Source organism: Triticum aestivum, chromosome 4A (genome assembly GCF_018294505.1).
Source record: "Triticum aestivum cultivar Chinese Spring chromosome 4A, IWGSC CS RefSeq v2.1, whole genome shotgun sequence".
NCBI lineage: Eukaryota > Viridiplantae > Streptophyta > Magnoliopsida > Poales > Poaceae > Triticum > Triticum aestivum.
In genome coordinates, this window is record NC_057803.1 from 452,416,621 (window position 1) to 452,441,680 (window position 25,060).

The window sequence follows — 25,060 nt, forward strand, 5'->3', positions numbered from 1 at the left end:
ATGGAAGAAAAAATTCACACAACTTTGATAACATCTTTGGGTGGATGGGCTTCCAACTCACTGGCAAGAGCGCGACCGTGCCTCTTGGCGGACCAGAATTTGAATTCGGTGTGCGGAATATTATTTCATGGATTAAAACTCATTGTCTGAAACCCTCCCTCTCTTAACTAAAATGTCGTGAGGCTCCCCTCTCTCTTGTTGTTCTAGATTTTTCTGTAACATCTTTTCTATCAGAGCACGCCTAGAAGGTATAGCGGGAAGGCTTGCTATGACGTTGTCTCGTACACCATGGGAAACCTTTGAAAAGAACAAAATCGTAGAGTATTTCGACATGTGTTTGCCTCACACCTGGATATCACAAATCTTGTTTGCAAGACCATCTGATTGACGAAGTTGTTTTTCACGAAATGCAAACATTTTATTCTGTTTTATTTTTGCTCCTTAGGGTATAGTGCAAAATCTCTTATGCACTTTATACATTGCTTAGCAATTATACTTGTTCCTATAGCAAAAAAAATATCACTTGAATTTCACCACAACTAGTCATCAAAGGGATATTTTTTTATTCCCTAGAGGAAGTCTCTTAGCTTTTTATTATGAGCACAAAGAGAGCAACCTTTTTTCTAGCATGGAGAAAGAGAGCAACCATGTATAACGGACTCTGCATCTATTTAAAAGATAACTCTAGTATATGTGGATTCTTTACCCTGCTTTAGTCCGAACCAAAAAGATAAAGCTCCAACTCCTTTATCTTAAAGCTATCTTTTGATTCTAAAACATCGATGGGCTAGTGCTTATCATACATATGGGATAGACTATTGACTTAATGGAAAAGCCTATTCTTGTAGACAATAACAAGATTAGACCACAACGGGAGAACTATAAGCTATAGCGACCTCTTGCCTCAAGCGTATCGCCAACTGACCGGACTATTATCGAAGTTATTTGCTCACTGTAGTTTGCTCGTTGTATGTTCGCTCTTGCTCCGGTTTATCCCTTTTTTGTTTTTTTATCTTTTTTACCAATATTCTTTGGATTTTCTTTATTCTTTGATATAACTTCGGTTTTCTTTATTTATTTTTCTCCATTTCACCTGGTTTTTTATTTGTTTTTTCACTAGTTTTTTATTTTCTATGTTTTTTCTTTGCTTTCTTTTTTCTTTCTTCCATTTTCATTGATTTTCTAACCTTAATTTTCGTTGACTTTTTTTATTTATCGCTCTTTTTCACCGGTTTTCTTCTTTTCAACGTGTTTTTATGGTTTTCACCGGTTTTTCTATTCATTCTCATTTATTTTCTTTTTTCTTCATCTTTTTTTCTTTCTTGGTATGCTATGGTTTTTTCTTTGTTTCTTTATCAATTTTCACTGTTTACCATTCTTTTTACACTTGTTTCTTTGGTTTTCTTATTCGTTTTCCTTTTCCCTTGGTTGCCTTTTCAATTTTTATTGTTTTTTGGTTTTCTTTGTTTATTTTTATTTTCATTCTACATTTTTTGTATACATCAAGAACATTTTTCTAGTACACGTTTAACATTTTTAATACATGTGCAACATTTTTTGTTGATACAGATTTTTAACATTTTTCAAATGCCTGATTAACATTGGTCAAATACAGGATTATTATTTTTGACTACATGGTCAATACTTTTTGAACATTTTTGAATGCTTGGTTAACATTTTCTACGTATAAAAGATTAAAATTATTTTTGATACGTGGTCAACATTTTTCCTACACACATTAAAAAAATCAAATGCTTAACTAAACTTTTTCCAATACTTGTTATTTTTTCAAATGCTTGATTAATATTTTCTAAATACATGAACAACTTTTTTCACACATATGTTTTTGTGTACATTTTTTATATACATGAGATACATTTTCTTTATACACATTTGGCATATTTCAAAATGCTTGATTAAGATTTTCTGAATACGTGATCAACATTTTTTCTGCACATTTTAACAATTTTGGATGCTTGATTAACACTTTTGAAATACAAAATTGACATTTTTAATGCTTTATTAAAATCAAAAAAACTTGTTTGACATTTTTTTTAGATTCTTGATTAACATTTTTCAAACACATGATCAACTTTTTACACACATTGTATATTTTTTTGTATACATGAGAATTTTTTTTCTTTATACACATTTAAGATTTTTCAAATGCTTGGTTAACATTTCTATTCAAATATTTTATGTAAAGTTATTTTTGTAATATATTTATTTAGAATATTTGAAGTATAAACGAAAGTAATAAAAATAAAGGAAAAAGAAAATGAATAGCGTGTAAAAGAACAAAAAGAACATGGCCGTGGCATCCCGCGCGCCCAGGCCAACCCATTTAAGGAGGTGCCTGACGCGAGAGCCCGCTACGTCTCACTATAAGTGAGATATGGGGCTGCTCAGACTATAGGCCCTCCCGAGCTTTCTGTAAAGCAAATGTAGACCTTAAATGTGTAGCTTGCGTCATCGAATATTCGTTTCCATGGTGATTTCTCAAGCACATAGAACTTATTCCAAATTCCGTATCTGTTTTTGCTTACGACTTTGCTTGTTCAAAGGCGTAGGTCAAGCCAAAACTTAGGCCATTCAGTAACAACTCGTTAGGGTATTGTTCGTGAAGCTGCAGTGATGTGAAAACCTGAGACTTTGTGACAGTTGATGACATGTTGTGTCACTGTGTACAATATAATTGTCGAGGACGAGTGTGAAGGGGCAAACTGAACCTATGATTTTGAGAAGTCTGTAGAACAAGTCCACATCCCGAACAAGATGTACATCATATTCTGAATTTTCTGAGATGAATCTGAATCTTCGAAATCAACAGGTGCACATGCAACTACTCAACGATGTTGTAGAGTATATATGGACCCACAATGAAACCAATGAGTTTAATGTTTGAATTGTGCAGTTTAAATACATTTTATTTGTGTATTTTCACCACGAACAAATACTATTTACTGTGATATTCATGTGCATGATGGTCACGCATGATTTGAGAGTTTTTATCTGAGGAGTGTGGCAGTCCGGCGGGACATTTAAGGGGCCATTTGACGTTGTCTGCTGTCGCGCCCGAGCACATCCATAGACGCTTATGAGTAGGATTTGCCAAGCCCGACTGTAGACGCTCTAAAAGACTCTACATTTACTTAAAAAGCTGAAGAATATGTGGGTTCTTTACCCTGCTTTAGTCCAACTCAAAAAGATAAAGATCCCAACTCATTTTCTTAAAGCTATTGATTCTAAAACATCCATGGGCTAATGCTGATCATACATATGGGCTGGACCGTTGACTCAATGCAAAAGCCCATTCTTGTAGACCATACATTATGAGACCACAGGCCCTCCCCTGCTTTCTGTAAAGCAAATGTGGACCTTAAATGCGTCACCGAATATTCGTTTCCATGGTGATTTCTCAAGCACACATACACAGAACTTATTCCAAATTCCTAATCTGTTTTTGCTCACGACTTTGGTTGTTCAAAGGCGTACGTCAAGCCAAAACTACGCTAGGCCATTTTCAGCAACAGCTCAGTACTATGCGACAACACTGCTGTGTACTAGTAGTAGTTGGCTAGCTATTGTTGTCGCTAACACACACACACACACACGCACGCGCACAATAGTCAATGGAAGCGCTAAATGAAGGTAAGGCATGCTACATCATGCGGCTAGTTGCGTCTATGAAGGGAAACTATCCTCACTCCTCAGAGAAGCAGCTTGCTGGAGAGTGAAAGAAAGAGACTCAGACATCGGCGAAGATATGGTACGTTTTGGAGTCGCGGGCGATGAGCCTGAGCGCGGCGACGGCGGCGGTGATGGAGAGGACGGTGAAGAAGACGATGTTGAGCCAGTGCCATGACTTCTGCAGCGAGGAGAGACGCTGCCTGTTGGCGACGAGGTACATGTGGTTGGCGAGCACGAAGGTGAGCGGGAACGTGCTGAGCGCCCCCGTGAGGCTCATGAAGTCCCCAAGGAAGGGCAGCGCCGCCGCCATGAGCGTGTTGACGGCCAGGTACCCTCCCCTCACCCCGACCCTGAAGATCACGTTGTGCATCGCGAACGGGCCTCCCACCTTGCTCCCGAACCGGGTGTCCAGGTACTCGTACATGGGCGACGCGAAGATCTGCATATATGTGCATCTCTCTTTTTCAGTTCATATATACTTACTTCGCAGTGAACGGATTGACTGAAATTGCATCCTGAGAAACAAAAACAAAAAAAAGTAGAAGAAGACTTACGTGTAGTGCTATGACTGTCTGGAGGAAGGCAGCGAGGTTGGCAACGGCCTTGATCCACACGGGCCCAGTGACGTTGTTGAGCAGGTAGGTGGTGGTCTGGTTGCCGTAGGCCCAGTAGCCGATGACTATAATGGCGTAAAGGGGCACGGAGCCGGCGGTGAACTGGAACCACAGCGCCTTCTCAATGTTCTTCACCACGGGCGCCTGCACGGTGGCCTGGATCTCCGGCAGCATGCCGGTGTTGTAGGCGAACACCAGGCTCGCCGCCGCGCCGATGGTGGTGAACACCCTGCTCGACGGTTCTCCTTGGATGCTGTAGTCCCGAGGCGGCGAGCGGAAGCCGTCCTTGAGCGACAGCACGCAGGCTGCAAAGATGTAGGTGAGGCTGAAGATGGTGGAGAAGCCCAGCCAGATCCTCAGGGCCGACAGGTACGGGATCCCGAACGCGAAGAGCGCGCACACGAACCCGGACACCGCGATGCAGTAGGGCAGCTTCATAGCCCCGTCGGTACTGATCAGCAAATACAGTGCCTGCACGTCCATTTTTTAGATATACAGTCAGTCAGTCAGAGAAACACCAAATTCACAAGTAGGGTGAGTCGGTCGTACCTTGAGTGCTTGCCCTGCTATTATGATGAAGCCTGTGTTGATCATGAAGAGGTTGACGTACTGCATCGCCCAGGTGATCTTGTACATCTTGGGCCCGTAGATGTGGCCGGCGAGGTCCCTGTACCTGATGTGACGCTTGCCGCCCAGGAGGTGGAGGCGGCCCAGCAGCGAGTTGGCGTACATGGACACGGCGGCGGCCAGGAGGAGGCCCACGGAGCCGCCCACCCAGCCCAGCGGGACCATCAGCGAGCCCGAGTAGCCCAGCACGTAGGCGCTGTTCACCCCGGTGGTCAGCACGAACGCCACCTGGTACCATGGATCTGACAAAATTCCATCCAAAGTACACACACATATTACTACTTGACGGATTCCAAAAGAGGTAATAGCACCTCAGGTACCTTAACTTGCACAGGATGTGATGATCTAGTTCCAAACTTGTAAAACTTGACCGAGCCATACCTAACTTGCATCTCATGTGATGTTTTAGTTCCAGGCCAATCACAGCTCGCCAATTGGCTGGACCGGTCAGCGCGCGTATTTTTTCACAAAACCCCCTGCATTTCCGTGAATCAACCCGCACTCACCCCTCACCTGAATTAACTCTGTGGTCCACGGGGCCAGGGGTGGCGGCTGGAGACGAGCACCTGGCTGCACGCCGGCCTCATCCACCTCGGCGCCAACATGATCAGCCTCATCTTCGTCGGCGTCCGCCTGGAGCAGCAGTTCGGATTCTGTAAGCATCCGACCCGACCGACGACTCCGTCTAGAACGGCGACGAGGTCTTGCTTACAGCGTGCGCACGCTGTGTTGCTTTGTTTTGTCTTGTTTTGACCGGGCTTCGCCGCCCTCGTCGCGTCGTGCAGGGAAGGTCGGCCTGGTCTACCTCTTCTCGGGGCTGGGCGGGAGCGTGCTCTCGGTGCTCTTCATCAGGAATGGCGTCTCCGTCGGCGCCTCCTGCGCGCTCTTCGGCCTCCTCGGGGCCATGCTGTCGGAGCTCATCACCAACTGGACCATCTACACCAACAGGGTACGCGCGCATCCGCCCTCGTCTCTCCTACTACTGTATTTGCTTCGGTCCATGTCGAACACCTTCTGACATTCGAATGTAAACACCGTCTGCAGCTGGCGGCCATGGCGAACCTGATAATCATCGCCGCCATCAACCTGGCGCTGGGGATACTGCCCCACGTCGACAACTTCGCGCACATCGGCGGGTTCCTCACCGGCTTCCTCCTCGGCTTCGTGCTGCTGATCCAGCCCCGGTTCGGATGGCTGGAGCAGCCCTTCGGCGGCAAGACCAAGTCCAAGTACACGGCTTGCCAGATCGTCCTCCTGGTCGTCGCCCTCCTCCTAGCCATTGCAGGGTAAGCGTCGTTGCAAGATACAAACTCTTCATTCAGATTCTACAAAATGAATGCATCCTGTGTGGTAATTAATCTGAAGCCATGCATGTTTGTACGCAGGCTTGCCGTAGGGTTGCTGATGGTGTTCCGCGGGGTGAATTGCTGAAATCTGAGATGGGCTCTAGGCCCATATTGCAATTTCAGAAAAATCTCTAAGTGCCCATGTGGGTTATATGACACTAGGTGTGGTGGGAAGTTTAGTCCCACCCTGGAAGTGGAAGGAGAGTTGGAGTGGTTTATAAGAGTTTCTCTTCTACATGCTATTGGAGCTTGAGAAGAGAAGAGGCCCTCGCGCACTCCTCCTCCGCCGCCCGCCTCGCCCCGACGCGCCGCGCCGCGGGTTGCGGGATTGAGCCGAGCCGAGCTCACACCTACGCGCTTATTTTTGCCAGTCACTAACGGAGAGTTTTCTGACAGCTGGGCCACGATCTGAGACGTCGGATCGTGGGCTGTCACGGACTCGGACGTGGGTCGAGCCCACGTCTCTCCACGCGGCTGCGCCTATAAGTATGCGGTGTCTCCTAACCCTAGCCGCCACGAACAGATCACATCTGCTCACGCGCATGCCCACCATCGTTCCTTTGTTGCTGCTGCCGCCGGTGACTCCATCCCGTCCGCCACGTACACGGTCGACGGGAGAGCAGGTCTCCGAAACCACGCCCTTCTGGTTCCTGTACGGGGTAAGGGGCGAATAGGTTTTTGGGCAGCGATTACGCGACTGCTCGCTTCCGATCGTCTACTTCCTCTACGTCCGCGTCGCCTTCATCATCACCATGTTCACCGACGCCGACCGTGCCGCCGCCGAGAAAGCTGAAGCCGACAAGAAGGTCGCCGAGGACGCCGCTGCTGCCACCAAAGCCGCGGCCTCTGCGTGGCCTACTGGAGGGTATAACTCGTTTATCCCGCTCCTGATTATTTTCATATTAGCAGTACTAGCAGTATGTGTAGATTTGTCTACTGTTTGCTTAGTACGTGCATGTTTAGATCAGAGTCAGTACGTCATCAACTTAGTCAATGCCATGCTAGCGGTTTACTCATGGATTAATTTAATCGAGAAATTACCTATTTACTCAACAATCCAAAAACCTATTATGTGTAGGAATTTCTCGGCAAGTGGCTTTGCCGCTGCACTGAAACCGGATAAGTTTACCGGTACATACTTCAAGCGTTGGCAGACTAAGACCACGTTATGGCTCACGGCTATGAACGTGTTCTGGGTCACCGGTGTCTCCACGGGAACGATTGCTCCTGAACAGGAGAAGGCGTTCAAGGAGGCTACCGTTGTGTTTCTCGGAGCAGTTCTTAGCGTGATCGGAGATAAACTGGTCGACGCATATTTACATGTGCATGTCGCCAAGGACTTGTGGGAGGCGCTCGAATCTAAATTCGGGGCCGCCGATGCAGGGAGCGAGATGTATATTATAGAGCAGTTCCACGATTACAAGATGGTTGAAAACCGTCCTGTATTGGAGCAGGCTCATGAGATAATATGCATTGTTAAGGAACTTGAGCTTCTCAAGTGCGAGTTACCGGGCAAGTTTGTCGCGGGCTGCATAATCGCTAAGCTCCCTAATTCCTGGAGGAACTTTGCCACCACTCTGAAACATCAGAGGCGTGAATTCTCTGTGGAGGATGTCATTGGCCATCTGAGTGTTGAGCAGAATTCGAGGGCAAAAGACTCGCACGGAAAAGGGGCCGAAGGGACTTCTGTTGCCAACATGGTGAACCAGAAGAACTTCAACTCCCACAAGCCCAAGGGAAAGAACGGTGTCCAACACAATACCGACTTTAAGAAGAAGGGTAAGAAGACCTTCAAGAAGAACAAGAAGGACGAGGACTGCTTTACTTGTGGTTCGGTTGAACATTGGGCCAACAAGTGCCCAAACAAGTACAAGAAGTCAGGACAGGACTCCAAGTCTGTCAACATGATTGTGGGCAACAATGAGAATGGTGCATCTGGGTACGGTAATTTATTTACTGTTTTTTCAGTGTTTCAACCCAACGATTGGTGGGTGGACACAGGTGCAGGTGTTCATGTGTGTGCTGACATTTCATTGTTCACTTCTTACCAGGTCACAGGTCACGGGTCCGTATTGATGGGGAATGGCGCGAGTGCTTCTGTTCATGGTGTTGGCACGGTCGATCTGAAGTTTACTTCGGGAAGGATCGTGCAGCTGAAGAACGTGCAGCATGTCCCCGCCATCAAGAAGAACCTCGTTAGTGGCTCCCTTCTATGTAGAGAAGGGTTTAAGTTGGTTTTCGAGTCTAATAAATTAGTTGTTACAAAATATGGACTCTTTGTTGGAAAAGGTTATGAGAGCGGAGGGATGTTCCGCCTTTCCCTCGCAGATTTTTGTAATAAAGTCGTGAACCATATTCATTCGAATGTTAATGAATCTGAAGTTTGGCATTCACGTCTTTGTCACATTAGTTTTGGTGTTATGACGCGGCTAGCCAAGTTAGATTTAATCCCGAGTTTCACTTTAGCCAAAGGTTCTAAGTGCCTTTCATGTGTGCAAGCTAAGCAACCTCGCAAGCCTCATAAGGCCGCGGAGGAGAGACACCTGGCACCATTAGAACTCATACATTCTGATCTTTGTGAGATGAATGGTGTGTTGACTAAAGGTGGAAAGAGATACTTCATGACATTGATAGATGATTCCACTAGATATTGCTATGTGTATCTGTTAAATACTAAAGATGAGGCTCTACACTACTTTAAAATCTATAAGGCAGAAGTTGAAAATCAACTTGAAAAGAAAATTAAACGAGTCTGGTCAGATCGTGGTGGAGAGTACTTCTCGAGTGAGTTTGATTCCTTCTGTGCGTAACACGGCATTATTCATGAGAGGACGCCTCCCTATTCACCCCAGTCAAACGGGGTTGCCGAGCGGAAAAACCGTACTCTAACTGATTTGGTTAACGCCATGTTAGATACATTGGGTTTATCCAAGGCATGGTGGGGGGAGGCTATATTGACGGCATGTCATGTCCTGAATAAAGTTCCGACAAAGGATAGTGAGATCACTCCCTATGAGAAATGGGCAAAGAGAAGGACGACACTCTCGTACTTGCGCACTTGGGGCTGTTTGGCGAAAGTCAACGTGCCGATCCCCAAAAAACGTAAGCTTGGACATAAGACCGTGGACTGCATTAATTTGGGCTACGCTAAGAACAGCGTTGGCTATAGATTTCTAGTAGTGAAATCTGAGGTACCTGACCAGAAGATCGGTACAATTATGGAGTCTAAGGATGCTACATTCTTTGAGGATATTTTTCCTATGAGAGATATGCAAAGCACTTCTAGACAGGAATCTGAGGAGACTCCTGAACCTGCCATCCCTATGGAATATTATGAACAAACACATGATGAAAATCCCGAGGAGGATGACGAGGAAACCCTTGGTAGGGGCAAGAGACAAAGGACTGCAAAGACCTTTGGTGATGATTTCTTCGTGTACCTCGTGGATGATACTCCCACTTCTATTTCAGAAGCGTATGCCTCTCCAGAAGCTGACTACTGGAAGGATGCGGTCCGTAGCGAGATGGATTCCATCATGGCTAATGGGACATGGGAGATCACCGACCGTCCCTATGGTTGCAAACCACTGGGATGTAAGTGGGTGTTCAAAAAGAAGCTTAGGCCCGATGGTACGATTGAAAAGTACAAGGCTAGGCTTGTGGCCAAGGGCTATGATCAGCAAGAAGAGGAAGATTTCTTTGATACTTATTCACCTGTGGCTAGACTGACCACCATTCGAGTATTACTCTCGTTGGCGGCCTCACATGGTCTTCTCGTCCATCAGATGGATGTTAAGACGGCTTTTCTAAATGGAGAGCTAAAGGAGGAAATCTACATGCAACAGCCTGATGGCTTTGTGATAGATGGTCAGGAAAGAAAGGTGTGTAGGTTGATAAAATCTTTATATGGCCTGAAACAAGCACCTAAGCAATGGCATGATAAGTTTAATACAACTTTGACATCTGTTGGTTTCGTTGTTAATGAGGCTGACAAATGTGTATACTATCGCCATGGTGGGGGCGAAGGAGTTATACTGTGCTTGTATGTTGATGACATACTGATATTCGGAACAAACCTCAAAGTCATTGAGGAGGTCAAATCGTTTCTATCTCAGAACTTTGAGATGAAAGACCTTGGTGTGGCTGATGTTATCTTGAACATCAAGCTACTGAGAGATAATGAGGGTGGGATCACACTTCTGCAATCCCATTACGTTGAGAAGGTGTTGAGTCGTTTTGGATATTCGGACTGCACACCATCTCAAACACCATATGATCCTAGCGTATTGATTCGAAAGTCCAAAGGCATGGCTAAAGATCAATTGAGATACTCTCAAATCATTGGTTCACTGATGTACCTAGCGAGCGCAACGAGGCCTGACATCGCGTTTGCTATGAGCAAACTGAGCCGGTTTGTTTCCAAACCGGGTGATGTACATTGGCATGATGTTGAGAGAGTTATGCGCTATCTGAAAGGTACTATGAACTATGGACTTCACTATACCGGATACCCGTCGGTACTTGAAGGGTATAGTGATGCGAATTGGATCTCTGATGCTGATGAGATGAAGGCCACAACTGGGTATATGTTTACTCTTGGAGGTGGCGCTGTTTCCTGAAAGTCTTGCAAGCAAACGATCTTAACGAGATCGACAATGGAAGCAGAATTAACGGCATTAGACACATCTGGTGTTGAAGCGAGATGGCTTCGAGATCTTTTGATGGACTTGCCATTGGTTGATAAACCGGTTCCGGCTATCCTTATGAACTGTGACAATCAGACTGTCATCACCAAGGTGAAGAGTTCAAAGGACAACATGAAGTCCACCAAACACATAAGAATGAGATTAAAAGCTGTCAGAAAATTAAGAAACTCCGGAGTGATAGCGTTGGACTATGTCCATACGGCTAAGAATCTAGCAGATCCCTTTACAAAAGGGCTATCACGTGTTGTGATAGATAATGCATCGAGGGAGATGGGTATGAGACCCACATGAGTTGCCATGGTGGTAACCCAACCTATATGATCGGAGATCCCGTGAACTAGGACCTGGGAAAACAAGCCAGTGGTGAACTGAGGAGAGTAACTATACTAACCCACTCCGTTGGAGATGCAATACTCTCGATACTGTATGGTAGGATGACTACGGTCTCAATGTGTTCCAAAGCTTATAAAAGCAAGATGCTATCCTACAGAGCGATCTTTGGAGGAACACACCTATATGAGCCCGACTGCTGGTCACAGTCTATGAGATTGGGGTGATCTCTAGTAAGCTCATGAATAGGCCAGGAGTGTGACTTATATGCTCCACCCGAGGGGTCAGCCTTCGGCAGCCTAGTACTAGTAAGACATGTAGTGAAACTTCTTTACGCCAAACTGACAATTCAAGGCATAGTCCATTGTTCAGTTGTGAAGGAGTGTATCCACTTGTTCTAGGTGAAGTTCAACCTTAACAGGTCTTTACTGAAACACTGGTATATCGAAACAGCAATTGGAACAGAGGACACAATGGGCCCTCGAGATCTGGTGGGGGATTGCTGAAATCTGAGATGGGCTCTAGGCCCATATTGCAATTTCTGAAAAATCTCTAAGGGCCCATGTGGGTTATATGGCACTAGGTGTGGTGGGAAGTTTAGTCCCACCCCGAAAGTGGAAGGAGAGTTGGAGTGGTTTATAAGGGTTTCTCTTCTACATGCTATTGGAGCTTGAGAAGAGAAGAGGCCCTCGCGCACTCCTCCTCCGCCGCCCGCCTCGTCACGACGCGCCGCGGGTTGCGGGATTGAGCCGAGCCGAGCTCACACCTACGCGCTTATTTTTGCCAGTCACTAACGGAGAGTTTTCTGACAGCTGGGCCACGATCTGAGACGTCGGATCGTGGGCTGTCACGGACTCGGACGTGGGTCGAGCCCACGTCTCTCCACGCGGCTGCGCCTATAAGTATGCGGTGTCTCCTAACCCTAGCCGCCACGAACAGATCACATCTGCTCACGCGCACGCCCACCATCGTTCCTTTGCTGCTGCTGCCGCCGGTGACTCCATCCCGTCCGCCACGTACACGGTCGACGGGAGAGCAGGTCTCCGAAACCACGCCCTTCTGGTTCCTGTACGGGGTAAGGGGCGAATAGGTTTTTGGGCAGCGATTACGCGACTGCTCGCTTCCGATCGTCTACTTCCTCTACGTCCGCGTCGCCTTCATCATCACCATGTCCACCGACGCCGACCGTGCCGCCGCCGAGAAAGCTGAAGCCGACAAGAAGGTCGCCGAGGACGCCGCTGCTGCCACCAAAGCCGCGGCCTCTGCGTGGCCTACTGGAGGGTATAACTCGTTTATCCCGCTCCTGATTATTTTCATATTAGCAGTACTAGCAGTATGTGTAGATTTGTCTACTGTTTGCTTAGTACGTGCATGTTTAGATCAGAGTCAGTACGTCATCAACTTAGTCAATGCCATGCTAGCGGTTTACTCATGGATTAATTTAATCGAGAAATTGCCTATTTACTCAACATGAACGGCAACGACCATTGCAGCTGGTGCCACTACTTACCTGCGTCCCGACGTCGCACTGGAAGTGTGACAACTAATAAAAAATAAGAGGAGCCTAGCTGTGGAGACAAACGTGCTGCCCATCCAGATAATTGCTTCAGTTTGGCTTTTTTTTATATACTTTTGCGCTGTATAGAACTTGCACCTTTTGCATTCCTTTGTTGTCCAAGAGGCGTTGACTAGCAACTCTGCTTGAATATGTTATTAAAGCTCTGTAAATCACTCTGTTTTGTTTGTGGTTAAAGCGTTTGTTTATTCTTTGGTTTTGCATAGCCAGTCGCATTTGCAATGTTCAGAGTAAAATAGGTTATACTTGAAGAACCGAATCGTTGAATGAATTGGTGCGATCAATATGCGCTCGGCTGCTTGCAAAAACATGAAATGGTATCGTTGGCATGCGATTATATGGTTTATATTGTTAGGACTTCGGTCATCTTCTACTCAACTACGTAGAATTGTTTATATTGCAAGATCGAACATGGATGCAGTAACCGCAAGTGGGACAAACCATACACACTTTTCACAAAGGGGCAATCATCCTATAACAATACTGGCAGGGGGTTTTGTGAAAAAATGTGCGCGCTGACCGGCCCAGCCAATTGGCGAGCTATGATTGGCCTGGGACTAAAACATCACATGAGATGCAAGTTGGGGTATGGCTTGGTCAAGTTTTATAAGTTTGGGACTAGATCATCACATGTTGTGCAAGTTAGGGTACCTGGGGTGCTATTACCTCATTCCAAAAGGCCGAAAATATTCAGGGGGTGTTTGTTTTCAGGGACTTTTTTGTGTAGGGACTAAAAAAAAGTCCCTCTTAGAGACTTTTTTACCAAACGGGAGGGACTTTTTAGAGACTAAACTAGGCATGTGGGACTAAATAAAGAAGACTCTCAAGGAGAGTCTTTTTAGGACTTTTGGGGACTTCTCCAACAATGCCCCTCATGTACCCATTGGCCCGCCACCCCATGGTGTTGTTTGATTGTTATTTTTCTATATACTAGGGGCAACATAGTCATTTAATAACCTTTAGAAAGGGACTAGAGACTTTTTAGTATCTGAAAACAAACAAGAAGGGACTTTTTAAAGACTAAGGACTTTTTAGTTGGGACTAGAAAAAGTCCTAGGACTACAGAACCAAACACCACATCAGATCCCTTGTGCATCTCCCATGCATGGTACTACTACTACCACCCAACAGCCAACAAATTCGCACGTGCAAGCAAACGGAGGAAAATTTTGTAGTATAACTTGGTGGAACCCAAACAACATGTCTGGAACCTTTTGAGTTACTACAGTTAAAAAAAAGGCATAAACTGAACCCATGTGTGTTAATAATTTGACTATGGCAGCGCACTGCACTGGTGTGGTGGTACACGACAAGGACACAGCTGATGCTGGCATCACATATACTGTATGTGTATATATTGTCACTATCCCTTCCTCTAGCTACAACGGATGGTCAAAGGATGCATGGATGGATGGACACTAGCTTCCCTCGAATTAAAGTCTGAAATGGCCGCAAGAACAAACAACGGAGTATAGTCAAGGAGGGAGCGCTCGTCATACACAGATAGATGGATGGACGGATGGATAGATTGATAGATTGTTGTATATAGTTAATGAGGGACTTGTGCGGTTGGAACATAAGAATGATCGATCAAAGAAGACAAAAACAAGAAGATGAACAAGAACAAGAACAAGAACAAGAACAAGAACAAGAGCTTCCTGTTTTGTGTCTAAGAAAAGGAATTGGGAAGGAGAGAGAGGGAGCGTACCAACGCCAATCTGGTGTGAGGTTTCATCGGCGACAGGCAGGTCATCAAACTTGTCCCCGTGCCCGTTCTTGGAGGGGTTGGCGTCCACCACGATCACCTTCTCCGCCGGCGGCATGGCCATCTTCTTCGACCCTCTATCGATGTATACGCTGGAAGGAAGGCAGGCGATCGATGGATGGGTTCGGTCTGGTTTGGTTTGGTTTGGTTTGGGTGATATGTATAGCAGCAGCAGTACTGGTAGAGGGCCGAGAAATGGCCGGGATGAATGAACTGCAATAGAGTCACAGCTAGCAGGAGGGAGGGGGAGGAGGTCTCTTATAGGGGACGGGAGTCATCGACTAGGACTGATTTCCTGGTCAACAATTAATACATTAATGTACTACGTATTTCATGTGCGCCGCGTCGTCCAATTAATTACTCCCATCTTCAATCCTCGCTTGATTTTTTCTAGGGATGATCCTGGCTGGATTTTTGTTTCCATCACGTTTTCCTCCTGCAAAACTGATCAATCATTAACTGTAAAATTAGCACTACATTTATACTAGTAGCGATATCTCACTTCGTCATGTAAAATTCACAACATTTATAAATTTGGTATACTGTTGTCTGTAGACACACCCCGCTTGCATCTCTATTTTTCTTTTTCTTTTTTGATTGAGGGTAAGCATCTCTATTTTTCTGCGTGTGCGTGTCATCATTCATTCAATTAGTTACTTTGATCTGCGGTCCCGGCCCTGCTTTGTTTTCCGTCACGTTTTATGTTTTCCACGCGCACACGTATACACGCACGCACGTATGTACGCAGCCATGTGGCTGGGTGGAGGGGAGTTGCAAAATTCACGGCCCCTTTTTGTCCCATAATTAGTCACAATCACATGAAAGAAGGGAAAGAGATGCGCACTTGGAGTGCACACAGCGGCGTGTTATGCAAAAGGGGATCCCATCGGATCAACCCCCAATTGCGACGCCTTGATTCCATTCGTGGGCATGCATACCGCCACCCAACTGCACGCCAAACCAACATGGAAACAAACAAACCAAACTCCATCACCAACTTGCCATCGACTCAAGCCGGACCACCCTTCTCTTTTCTTTTCGGGAAATCAGGCTCTTCTTATCTCCAACCGAGGAGAAAATGGAAAACTGAAGCTCTCGTCTTATCTCCAAGAGCTGGGAGAAAATAGAAAGGATAAAATGTCTCCGTGTGAACATGGTTCAACTGCTCGTCAACATCATCCCATTCTATCATATATATTCCGATATGCTAATGTGTATGTCGATGTGTATTTGTTGTGTGCTACTCCTTTACACGATAGGCTTGGGCTAGCACAAATTGCCTTGTGCCTCTTGCGTAATTAGGTCGACGCATCCAGCCATACACCCCCGTCGCGTCACGCTACATAATTACGCTTTTTATCACCATCGATGACACTGTGCTTGTACGTATATGTAGTGCGCGCAGGCCTATAGCTAGAACCCGTGCGGTATGTGTCAAATCATTCAAACCTTTAGAGTCTTCAACAAGCGCACAAAAACTGCTCCGAACGCTAAAATTCATGTTTTTGGATGTCGGACAGCTATAGCAAAAACTGTGAAATAGTGCACGCGCAAAAAAAGATTGGATACGCGCTAAAAACCGCCATCAGAAGCTGCAAAATTGGGACGCTGGATTGCGCGCGCTTCACAACTTGCATTGTGTGTTTCTTTCGGCGCGTGTTTTTAAGCATCTGCTAAACCAATGTTGGGTTTGGCGCACTAAAAGGCTATAGTGGCGCGCTAAAACTATTTTAACGCGCATAACTTTTATGCTTCTGTTGAAAATCTCTTAGACTAGTGCCATGCATATGACATTAGTCTAAATTACTACCTTTATAATGCAAAGTAACATCATACTAGTATCATGAATGACTTCATTTATTAACTTGTAGACTCATCTTGTCTCGGGAAGCGCTATGTTACAGTATTATGTTATCACCTCTCATTAACTACTCGCCACATAAGCAAAAGAAATCTTGAAGCGCGTTATGTTACTACCTAAGTTACTCCCACTATGACTAGCTTTAGACTACCCACAGTGGGAGTAACATAGGTAGTAACATCACACATATCTAGATAAAGTAGATGATGTGGCAAGCAATAAATAAATAAAGAGAGGAAAGTAGTAATATAGCTAGTTACTAGTAGTATGAGTAACATCACACATATCAAGGTAAGATGTGTCTAGAGCCTAATAAATGAAGCGTTGCATGTTAACATATATATGTTACTCCTCATTATAGAGGTAGTAACATAGACCAGTAACATGGGCATGTTACTAGTCTATGTTACTACCCATTGTGGCTAGTCTTAGGGCACCACAAAACCGACACGCATCGAACCAGGGACTAGTCGGTGGACACGGAAGCGGAAGTTTGTCACCTAAACTATCCGTATACATCTGGCCTCAGTTTTTTAAAGTCCACACGCTTTAATAACCATATAGTCTAAAATAGTTTAAAGGTTCAAATGCACCAATAGTTTAAACTTCAAAAAGTTCAAATACTACACTTCAATATTGTTGTTCTCTTTAACCGCCCACAGATGCTTAAACAGATTTCCCTTCAATTGCTCGTGAGTTACTTGATGCCGAATTTGTTGATGCGTTTGAACCAACTCTTCAAATGCGACTGGATTCTGGTCTGAAATTTTGATAGGATCACCCATGTTCTCAAATGCAAGAGTTGTGGCAGCATCCCCACCCTCATCTTCTATGATCATGTTGTGCATAATCACACAATAGGTCATCACGTCCCACAAGGTCTCTGAATCCCATTGTTTAGTAGGTCCACAAATAACTACAAAACGTACCTGCAGAACTCCAAATGCCCTCTCAACATCCTTTCTAATTGCCTTTTGTTTTTTAGGCAAAGTAAGACTTTTTCTGGCCAATTAGATTAGAGATGGTGTTGACAAAGGTAGCCCACGGAGGATAGATAGCATCAAACCAGATAGTAGCCCATGTTGTACTCATACCCATTGGCAATATAGTGGCAAGGAGGAACTTTTATTTTGGCCAGCCTAGCAAACAATGATGATAGTTGCTGCACATTGATGTCATTATGTGACCCGGGCATGCCAAAGAAAGCGGGCCAACTCCAGAGATCATGTGATGCAACTGCTTCGAGAATGATGGTAGGCTTCTTAACATGACCTTGATATTGCCCTTTAAAACTTTTGGGCAGTTCTTCAATTTTTCCAATGCATGCAGTCAAGAGATCCGAGCAAATCTAGCCACCCTCTTGCTTCCAAGATTGCCCAGATCCTCCTGGTGTCTGCCATAGTCGGTTCTCTCGGGTACCGAGGTCCAAACACCTCGACTACTACACTTGTAAACCTAACAATGGCATCTCCGCATTTGCTCCCAGACATTCGTAGGTACTTGTCCCATGAATCAATTCACCGTGCCATATGCAAGTATCCTCAATGCAGCCGTGCACATATGGTAACCAAAGAACCCAATCCTTCCCACATAGTCCTTCTTCAAAATGAAGTAGTCATCAAAGGGACGGATGCCATCGTAGAGACAATCGAAGATATTTTCGCGCATCTGAAAGGGCCGACGAAAAATTGTCAGCGAAGAAGGCATCGGGGCAAAGTAGTTGTCCATCAGCGTCAAATGGTTGTGCGCCCTGTTGTGGTTGAGTACTCGATGACCCTTGATTGATCCCTTAAAATCAAGAACATGCTCCTCTGCATGCTTCGCGTCTGCAAGGACCGTCTGCATCATCGCCGTCTCATCGATGTAGTCCTCCTCGTCGGACGACTCAACATAGTGCTCGTATATGTACTCCAAATCCGAATCCATTTCTTCAAAGAAGGGACAAAAAGATTACCACGGACATTTCACTGAACAATTGCCGGGCACGGTGAGTACCCTAGGAGCAGATGGTACCTGCGCGGCGGTTGGAGTTGAGATGTGGAACGGAGGCGAAGGAGAAGCTGTGTGCCGCCCGGGTGTACCGTTGGAGGTGACGGACTTGTCGAGCTCTATGAGGAGTGTGGGGAGGGGGTGTGGGTGGTGGAGCAGCAGTGAGGGCAAGAGAGGGAAATGGAAGGAGAGATGGGAGGATGGAGGCTTGCGGTCCGAGAGTGATTTTGGGTGGGCCGGAGGTGCGATTGCTAGATGGCTGTTGTCCGGACTTTCGCAGAGCCCCCTTCCCCCTAATTTTTATCTCGGGCTTACGAGAAAAATATGTCTCAACCGCTCAGTGGGCCGATATAGCCCGCGTTGGATGGGTAAACACGTTCAGACCGTACATTCCAAACGATCGCGGGCGGGCGGTTTGTGAGTCTGCTTTGAAGATGTCTTTACCGTGAATTATTATTCAGAATTGTGTGCAAATACCGTGGTGCTATACAATACAACACTAACGTCCTGCCACTATGGCAGCGTGGCGCCATCTTCCTCATCGTATACTGGACAAGCCCGGTACTTGTGATGTCTTGGCTTCCCCCAAGGAGAATGGGCATGCTGAGGATCCCCTACCCCCAAGGAGTGTGGGGCGGGCGAGCAGGCCACTTGTGAATTGTGATCGAGGATCAGATGAGCTATCCTAGGGACCAGTATACTACTATTTACTTGTCCGTCCTCTGGTGACGTAGTAGTAGCACCGGTCGAATTCAGGACCAGCTCTCGCTCTCTTCTTTTCCTCTCGGTCCCGCCCTTCTTGGAAACTACTGTAAAAGTCGTACTGTTTGCGCATGCTCTAGCTGATTATCGACATGCATCTATTCTATATAAACCAATTATCAATTGGATATAGAAATCGTTTCATGCGGCTGTACGTGAAGGAGATATTCCATTTCGTCTCCAAAAAAGTCGTAGAAAAAAGGTTGGAGTGCATCTCAAAGGACTTTTTTTATACGTACAGTGTGTGGACTTGTGTACACGCTAGTCTATCTAATCATCCACTTCAGTGGGAATCTAAAGCGCGCGCTTTCCATCCAAGAATTCAAAAAGGAGCCCCCGGAAGGAAGAAGAAAGAAAGAAAGACGGATGGGACTAGCGTGCTAACAAAACGGGCCGACTGATCCAGCCCAACTGCAATTGATTATGCCCATTTTCATTCGTTTCTGGTGGGAGTAGTAGGCAGGCGTACCTGTGCTCGCTTTTTGAAAATCATCCCGCATCCGTTGCCACGCGTCATGGGTCTAATTTGTATATTTGTTCCGATTCGAAAAAAAGGAGGGTCCAATCTGCTTTTGTAGACTAATAACCACTGCTACAAGATATTAAAGTGGACTCTACTCTCTCGAAGAAGGTTTCTAGGTTCAGTTGCTGTCTCTTGTGCTTGGACCAAAGATGCATGACACAAATCATTTTTGTCGGCAAAAAAAAAAAATTTGTGCCAAAGACAACTAGTGGCGGAGCCATTAAAATTGTATCATGGGGTCGAATGCTGTTAAAACAGATGGGGGAAGAACCAAATCACTGGGAAATACTCCTAGTAGGATTTTAATAGGGACACAAATAATCACCAATTTAGCAGGCTCGTTTTGATAGCTGAGAAGTTATACATGCAAACGTTTTCTCCTCCCCCAAAAGAGACTACGACGCACCCCTATAGGGTTTCCCCGCCTTCTGCCGGTGCCATCAATGATCTGCCTTGTCTTTGGTGGGTTTTTTTTTGGAAACTCGGCAAAAGATTTGCCATTTTCATTGAATAAGGAAGAAGGTTTAGAGTTTGTGGCCAACGGCCGAATTACAAAGCATCACTCTCGCGAACTTGAATTACACAGATGCTTCGCTCCGGCGAGACACCACAGATTACACTCTTCTTTGATCCTAGCAACAATAACACCAACCGGCACCGCCAAGTTGCGGAAGAGCCTTGCGTTCCGTTCCTTCCAAATTTCCCATGAAACGAGTAGCATGAGGGAGATGAGCGGCTTTCTGGACTGCGTCTTCCTGGTCGCGTTGAGGCTCCACCAGTCTTTAACTGAATTCATGTGACCCCACTCCACGAGGTTCACGTCATGAAGGCCAAGCCAAACCTTGATCTAAGCCCAAACTCTAGTTGTGTATCTACATTGGAAGAGAAGGTGTGCCGCTGATTCTTGGACTTGTTTACAAAGAGGGCAAAGGTTGCAATTAGGCCATCCACGTCGCTGTAGCCGGTCTGCCGTCCAAACCCTGTTGTTGATGACAAGCCAAGCGAAAAACTTGCATTTTGGAGGAGCCCAATTCTTCCAGACCGTTTGCACAAGCTCCGTGTCAACTAAGCCCCGGAACTGGACCTCATATGCCGATGCAGCGGAGTATTGACCATCATTCGTTAGCTTCCAGGAGATGGTATCCATCCTCTCCGGGTTGAGATGAACGGGGGAGAGCTTTTTCCATAGATTGACGAACTCAGTTAGATGATGAACGGAGATGCCTGCGCTGATGTTAAATTGGGAGACCCAAAAATTATTCTGTATCGCCTTTTGGACCGAGCAGTTCTTTCTTCTGGACAGCAAGAATATGCGGAGAGCAATATCTTTGGGCCTCAGCCCCCCCAATCCAGGCAGACTCCTAGAAAGAAGCACGAAGGCCATCACCAATCTCCACTTTGGTAGCAGCCGCAAAGATGTCGCGGTCAACACTGTCACATGGGTTCCCCAGCCCCACCCAAGGCTTCATCGGATCCATCCATTCAAACCACAACCATCGAATACGGAGGGCAGTGGCAAACTTTTTCAGATTTAAGATACCAAGGCCTCCCTGGAGCTTGGATCTGCACACTTGATCCCAGTTAATCTTGCATTTGCCTCCAGTGACCTTGTCGCACCCCGCCCAAAGGTAAGCCCGCCTTAGAGCATCAATCTTGTTCAAAACTTCGACCGGAAGATTCAACACCGTCATGTAGTAAATGGCAATGGCAGTAAGGACAGATTTAACCAACACAACCCTTCCAGGTGAAGCAACATGTTTTCCCATCCTAGGGGCAAGTTGGGCAGCAATCTTATCCTCAAGTGGTTGGAAGTGGATCCGCTTCAGCCTCTTGACCGACAGAGGGAGACCAAGATATTTCATCGAAAAGGAAGAGCGGTTGGCCGGAAAAAGTTGGAGGATGTCAGTGAGGTCCAAGTTTTCACACCGGATCGGAGCGACAAGGCTTTTGTTGCAGTTTGTGATTAGTCCGGTAACCTCTCCAAAGCGCTTCAAAGTGTCAGCAAAGAACTTGACGTCGTCCTTAATGGGGGCAAGAAACACCGTTGCATCATCTGCGTAGAGGGAGGCCCTAATAGGCATGGCTTGTCCACCAACATGATGTAGCTTTGCATGCTTAGTGGCCTTCCGAAGGATGTGGTGTAACGGATCTATGGCAAGCACAAAGAGGAGAGGGGAGAGAGGGCCCCCTTGCCTCAAACCATGCCCAAGCTTTATTGGGGTACCAGGAACCCCGTTGAGCAGAACACGCGAAGAAGCCGTTGACAAGAGAGTCGAGACCCAGCCTCGGAATCGAGGGCGGAAACCAAGGTGTTGGAGCGGCTCAAGCAGGAAGTCCCATCTTACCGAATCAAACGCTTTTTTGATGTCTAGCTTGAAAAGAAGCGCAGGGATTTTCTTGCGGTGGAGACGTCGTGCTAGGTTGCGCACATACATGAAGTTATCATGCATGCACCTTCTTTTAATGAATGCGCTTTGGGCTTGTGAGACTAGGTTGTTCATGTGAGGGGCAAGTCTGTTGGACATCAACTTTGCAATGATCTTAGCAACTGCATGGATAAAACTGATGGGGCGAAAGTCGGTGATGTCCTCGGCACCGTCTTTCTTCGGAATGAGGGCAATATTCGCGGAGTTCAACCAGTGGAAGTGAGAGGCATGGAGGCTCGCAAAGTGGTTGATGGCCATCATGATGTCACCTTTGACAGTGTTCCAACAGGCTTTAAAGAAAGCACCAGTGAACCCATCCGGCCCCGGGGCTTTGTCGCCCGGCATGTCAAACACGGCAGCCTTCACTTCTTCTTCTGAGAAAGGCTCGTCGAGGCCCTGAAGATTGCAACCAGGAGGAGGAAGGATATCCCAATTGATGTCTATGCTGCACGGGGGGGGGGGGCTTTCTTAGTGATGTTAGAGAAATGTTGATGCACAATAGTTTCTTTCTGGTCATGCTCAGTAACCCAGCCATTGTTGTGTTTGAGGCGGTGGATAAAGTTTTTCCTCCTTCGATGATTGACCAGTAGGTGAAAATATCGAGTGTTGGCATCTCCCTCTTTCAGATTTGTAATTCTGGAATTCTGACGTTTACGTGCCTTTTCAAGCACAACCAAACCAATGATCTTTCTCTTAAGCCTTTTCCGAAGATCTCGCTCAGCCGGAGAGAGCACCCTTTGCTCTTGAGCCAAATCAAGATGAAGAATAACCTCCAGGGCCATATGTAATCGAACTTTGGATTTTGCAAAAAGGGTTTTACTCCATTTGTGAAGGTTCTGGCTTGTTCTCTTGAGCTTGTGGAAGAGTCTTTGGAAAGGCTCAACATGAGCAGATTCCTCATTCCAGGACGCACTTACCGCATTTTGTAAACCTGGCATTTTGATCCAATGGTTCTCAAAGCAGAAGGTCTTTGGCCTCTTTGGTCCAGAGTTGTTGGCAAGCAAAAAGGGGTAGTGATCAGATAGCGACGAGTAGAGGGCATGTAGTATGTGGTTCGCGAATTCAATGTCCCAATCTTCGGTGGTTTTAGGGTCATGGAGCCATGGTGGATATCGGCCCCTACTAATGGAAGGGCTCGTACTCTGTTTTTAGGTGTTTTTTCAGTTTGAAGGGCTTGGGTCCTACCTAGGTAGGCAGGACGGTTGGGGCGGCTTGCTGAAAATGCAATAAGATTCTCCCCACCTAGCCCCCGTCCTGGCAATACATCTCGTTTCATTGGAGGGCTTGTGGAGGTGCGTCTCTGACGGGTCTTGCGGGATTCGATCGGTGTTTGTTACCGGTAGATCCGCGTGGATCAGTCTCCGTTCGTTTGTGTTTGTGTGTCTATACATTGGATCCTTCCGATCCACGCGTCTCTTTATCGACGACGGTTGTTGTTCTGACGCATTGGTCCTTTGGCGCCTTAGCACGATGACTTCCTGGCTGTTTATTGATTTCCCTACTCCTTTGAATGAGGGGTGATGATGTCGTCGCACCTTCTTCTTGCTCCAATGCTTCTAGTTATCACTAGGTGGTCTACGGACATGTGTGTAATTTTTGTTACTTCTAATGTTTTTTATACCGCCGATGAATAGAACAAAAGCTCTCGCCGTAAAAAGAATAATAACCAAAAAGTGCACTGTGCTCCGTTTCAAAGAAAAAAAGTTGCACCGTTCATCAGAAAATTAGCACTACATCTGTGGTGTTAGGAGGGTCAGGCCTGCAGGTCGTCCCTGTCTCCACCACTGAAAATAATACTGTATTATGCAGCTGTACTAGAATGGTCCACATACTATATGAGATAGGCAGATAGCAATACAAGAAAGAAGATACATGCATGCATGCGCGCAGAAGAAATCAGAAACGGTCTAAAAAATCAGAAACGGAAAAACGCAGAGATCGATCGGCATGATAATGAAGGATAATCGGAAATGACGGAAAGAGAGACATATCGAGAGAGAGAGAAAGGGAGTGCGATTGGATGCGTGTACGTACGTACCGACGCCAATCTGGTGGGCACTCTGGTCGTCGATGCCCATCTGATCCGGCACCTCCTCCTCCATCATGGCCGCCATTTCTTGATCGGTTGATGGATCGGGCCCGGCCGGATGTAGAACTCAACTCAACTCAGCAGTTCACTTGAATCAAATGCTAGCGGTATTCGATCGGGTCCGGATGGATCCAAATCGGCTGGCCATTCCTTGATCGGGACGGGTCCTGCCGGATGAACTCAACAGCTCACTTCAAGTGCCAATTTCGTTGTTGGATCGAAATCAGCTGGCACAAATTCGATCGATCGGAGAAAATGCGCGGCGGCACACCATGCATCGATCGGCCGCGTTTTTGGGTTTTGCTTGGTTGACAGCGGGAAGAGGGAAATGGAAGGGAGAGAACGAGTCTTGTGATCAGTCACTCCACAGAATGAGGTAGGACATGTGTCGTCTACACAAGGTAACGCTAGCTGATTCGTCGGAGCGGAAGACCAAAATTAATTTCTTAATATGTTACTCTAAATTAATCCCCCCCGCCAAGAAAGGTTATAAATTAATTTAATATATTATTGTTCCGAAATAATAATAATAACAATAATTTACTCCTAAAATCGTCCATCAACCCAACGCATGCATCCTATAGTACTAGTATATACAGGGATAATATGTTGTCCGCATCATGCATCGATTGCTGGTTGCACTTGCGTATGCTTTGTATACCATGTGCGTCGATCACGTTTGGATGTCGCCCATTTTCCACGCAGGCGCATATGCACGGCTGCCCGCGTACAAATTTAGTCGGGTCACATGACGGA

General features: G+C 46.2%; 1 protein-coding gene and 1 pseudogene across 4 annotated transcripts; one reads left to right on the forward strand and one right to left on the reverse strand.

Annotated features, from left to right (window-relative positions):
- Nucleotides 1–3,384: 3,384 nt before the first annotated feature.
- Nucleotides 3,385–24,591, reverse strand: LOC123086308 (probable proline transporter 2). 4 transcript variants are annotated; one of them, XM_044508061.1, is made up of 4 exons: nt 24,254–24,591; nt 4,854–5,173; nt 4,245–4,775; nt 3,385–4,129 (listed from the first exon to the last, which is right to left on the reverse strand). In XM_044508061.1, the coding sequence occupies exons 1-4, from the start codon at nt 24,327–24,329 to the stop codon at nt 3,749–3,751; spliced, it is 1,308 nt and encodes a 435-aa protein (XP_044363996.1). In that variant the 5' UTR covers nt 24,330–24,591; the 3' UTR covers nt 3,385–3,748. The 4 variants fall into 4 exon arrangements, with proteins under 4 accessions (XP_044363996.1, XP_044363995.1, XP_044363998.1 ...); XM_044508060.1 differs by lacking the exon at nt 24,254–24,591 and adding an exon at nt 14,598–14,897; XM_044508063.1 differs by lacking the exon at nt 24,254–24,591 and adding an exon at nt 5,445–5,718.
- LOC123088676 (RHOMBOID-like protein 3) lies at nt 5,455–12,860 on the forward strand (annotated as a pseudogene).
- Nucleotides 24,592–25,060: the final 469 nt, after the last annotated feature.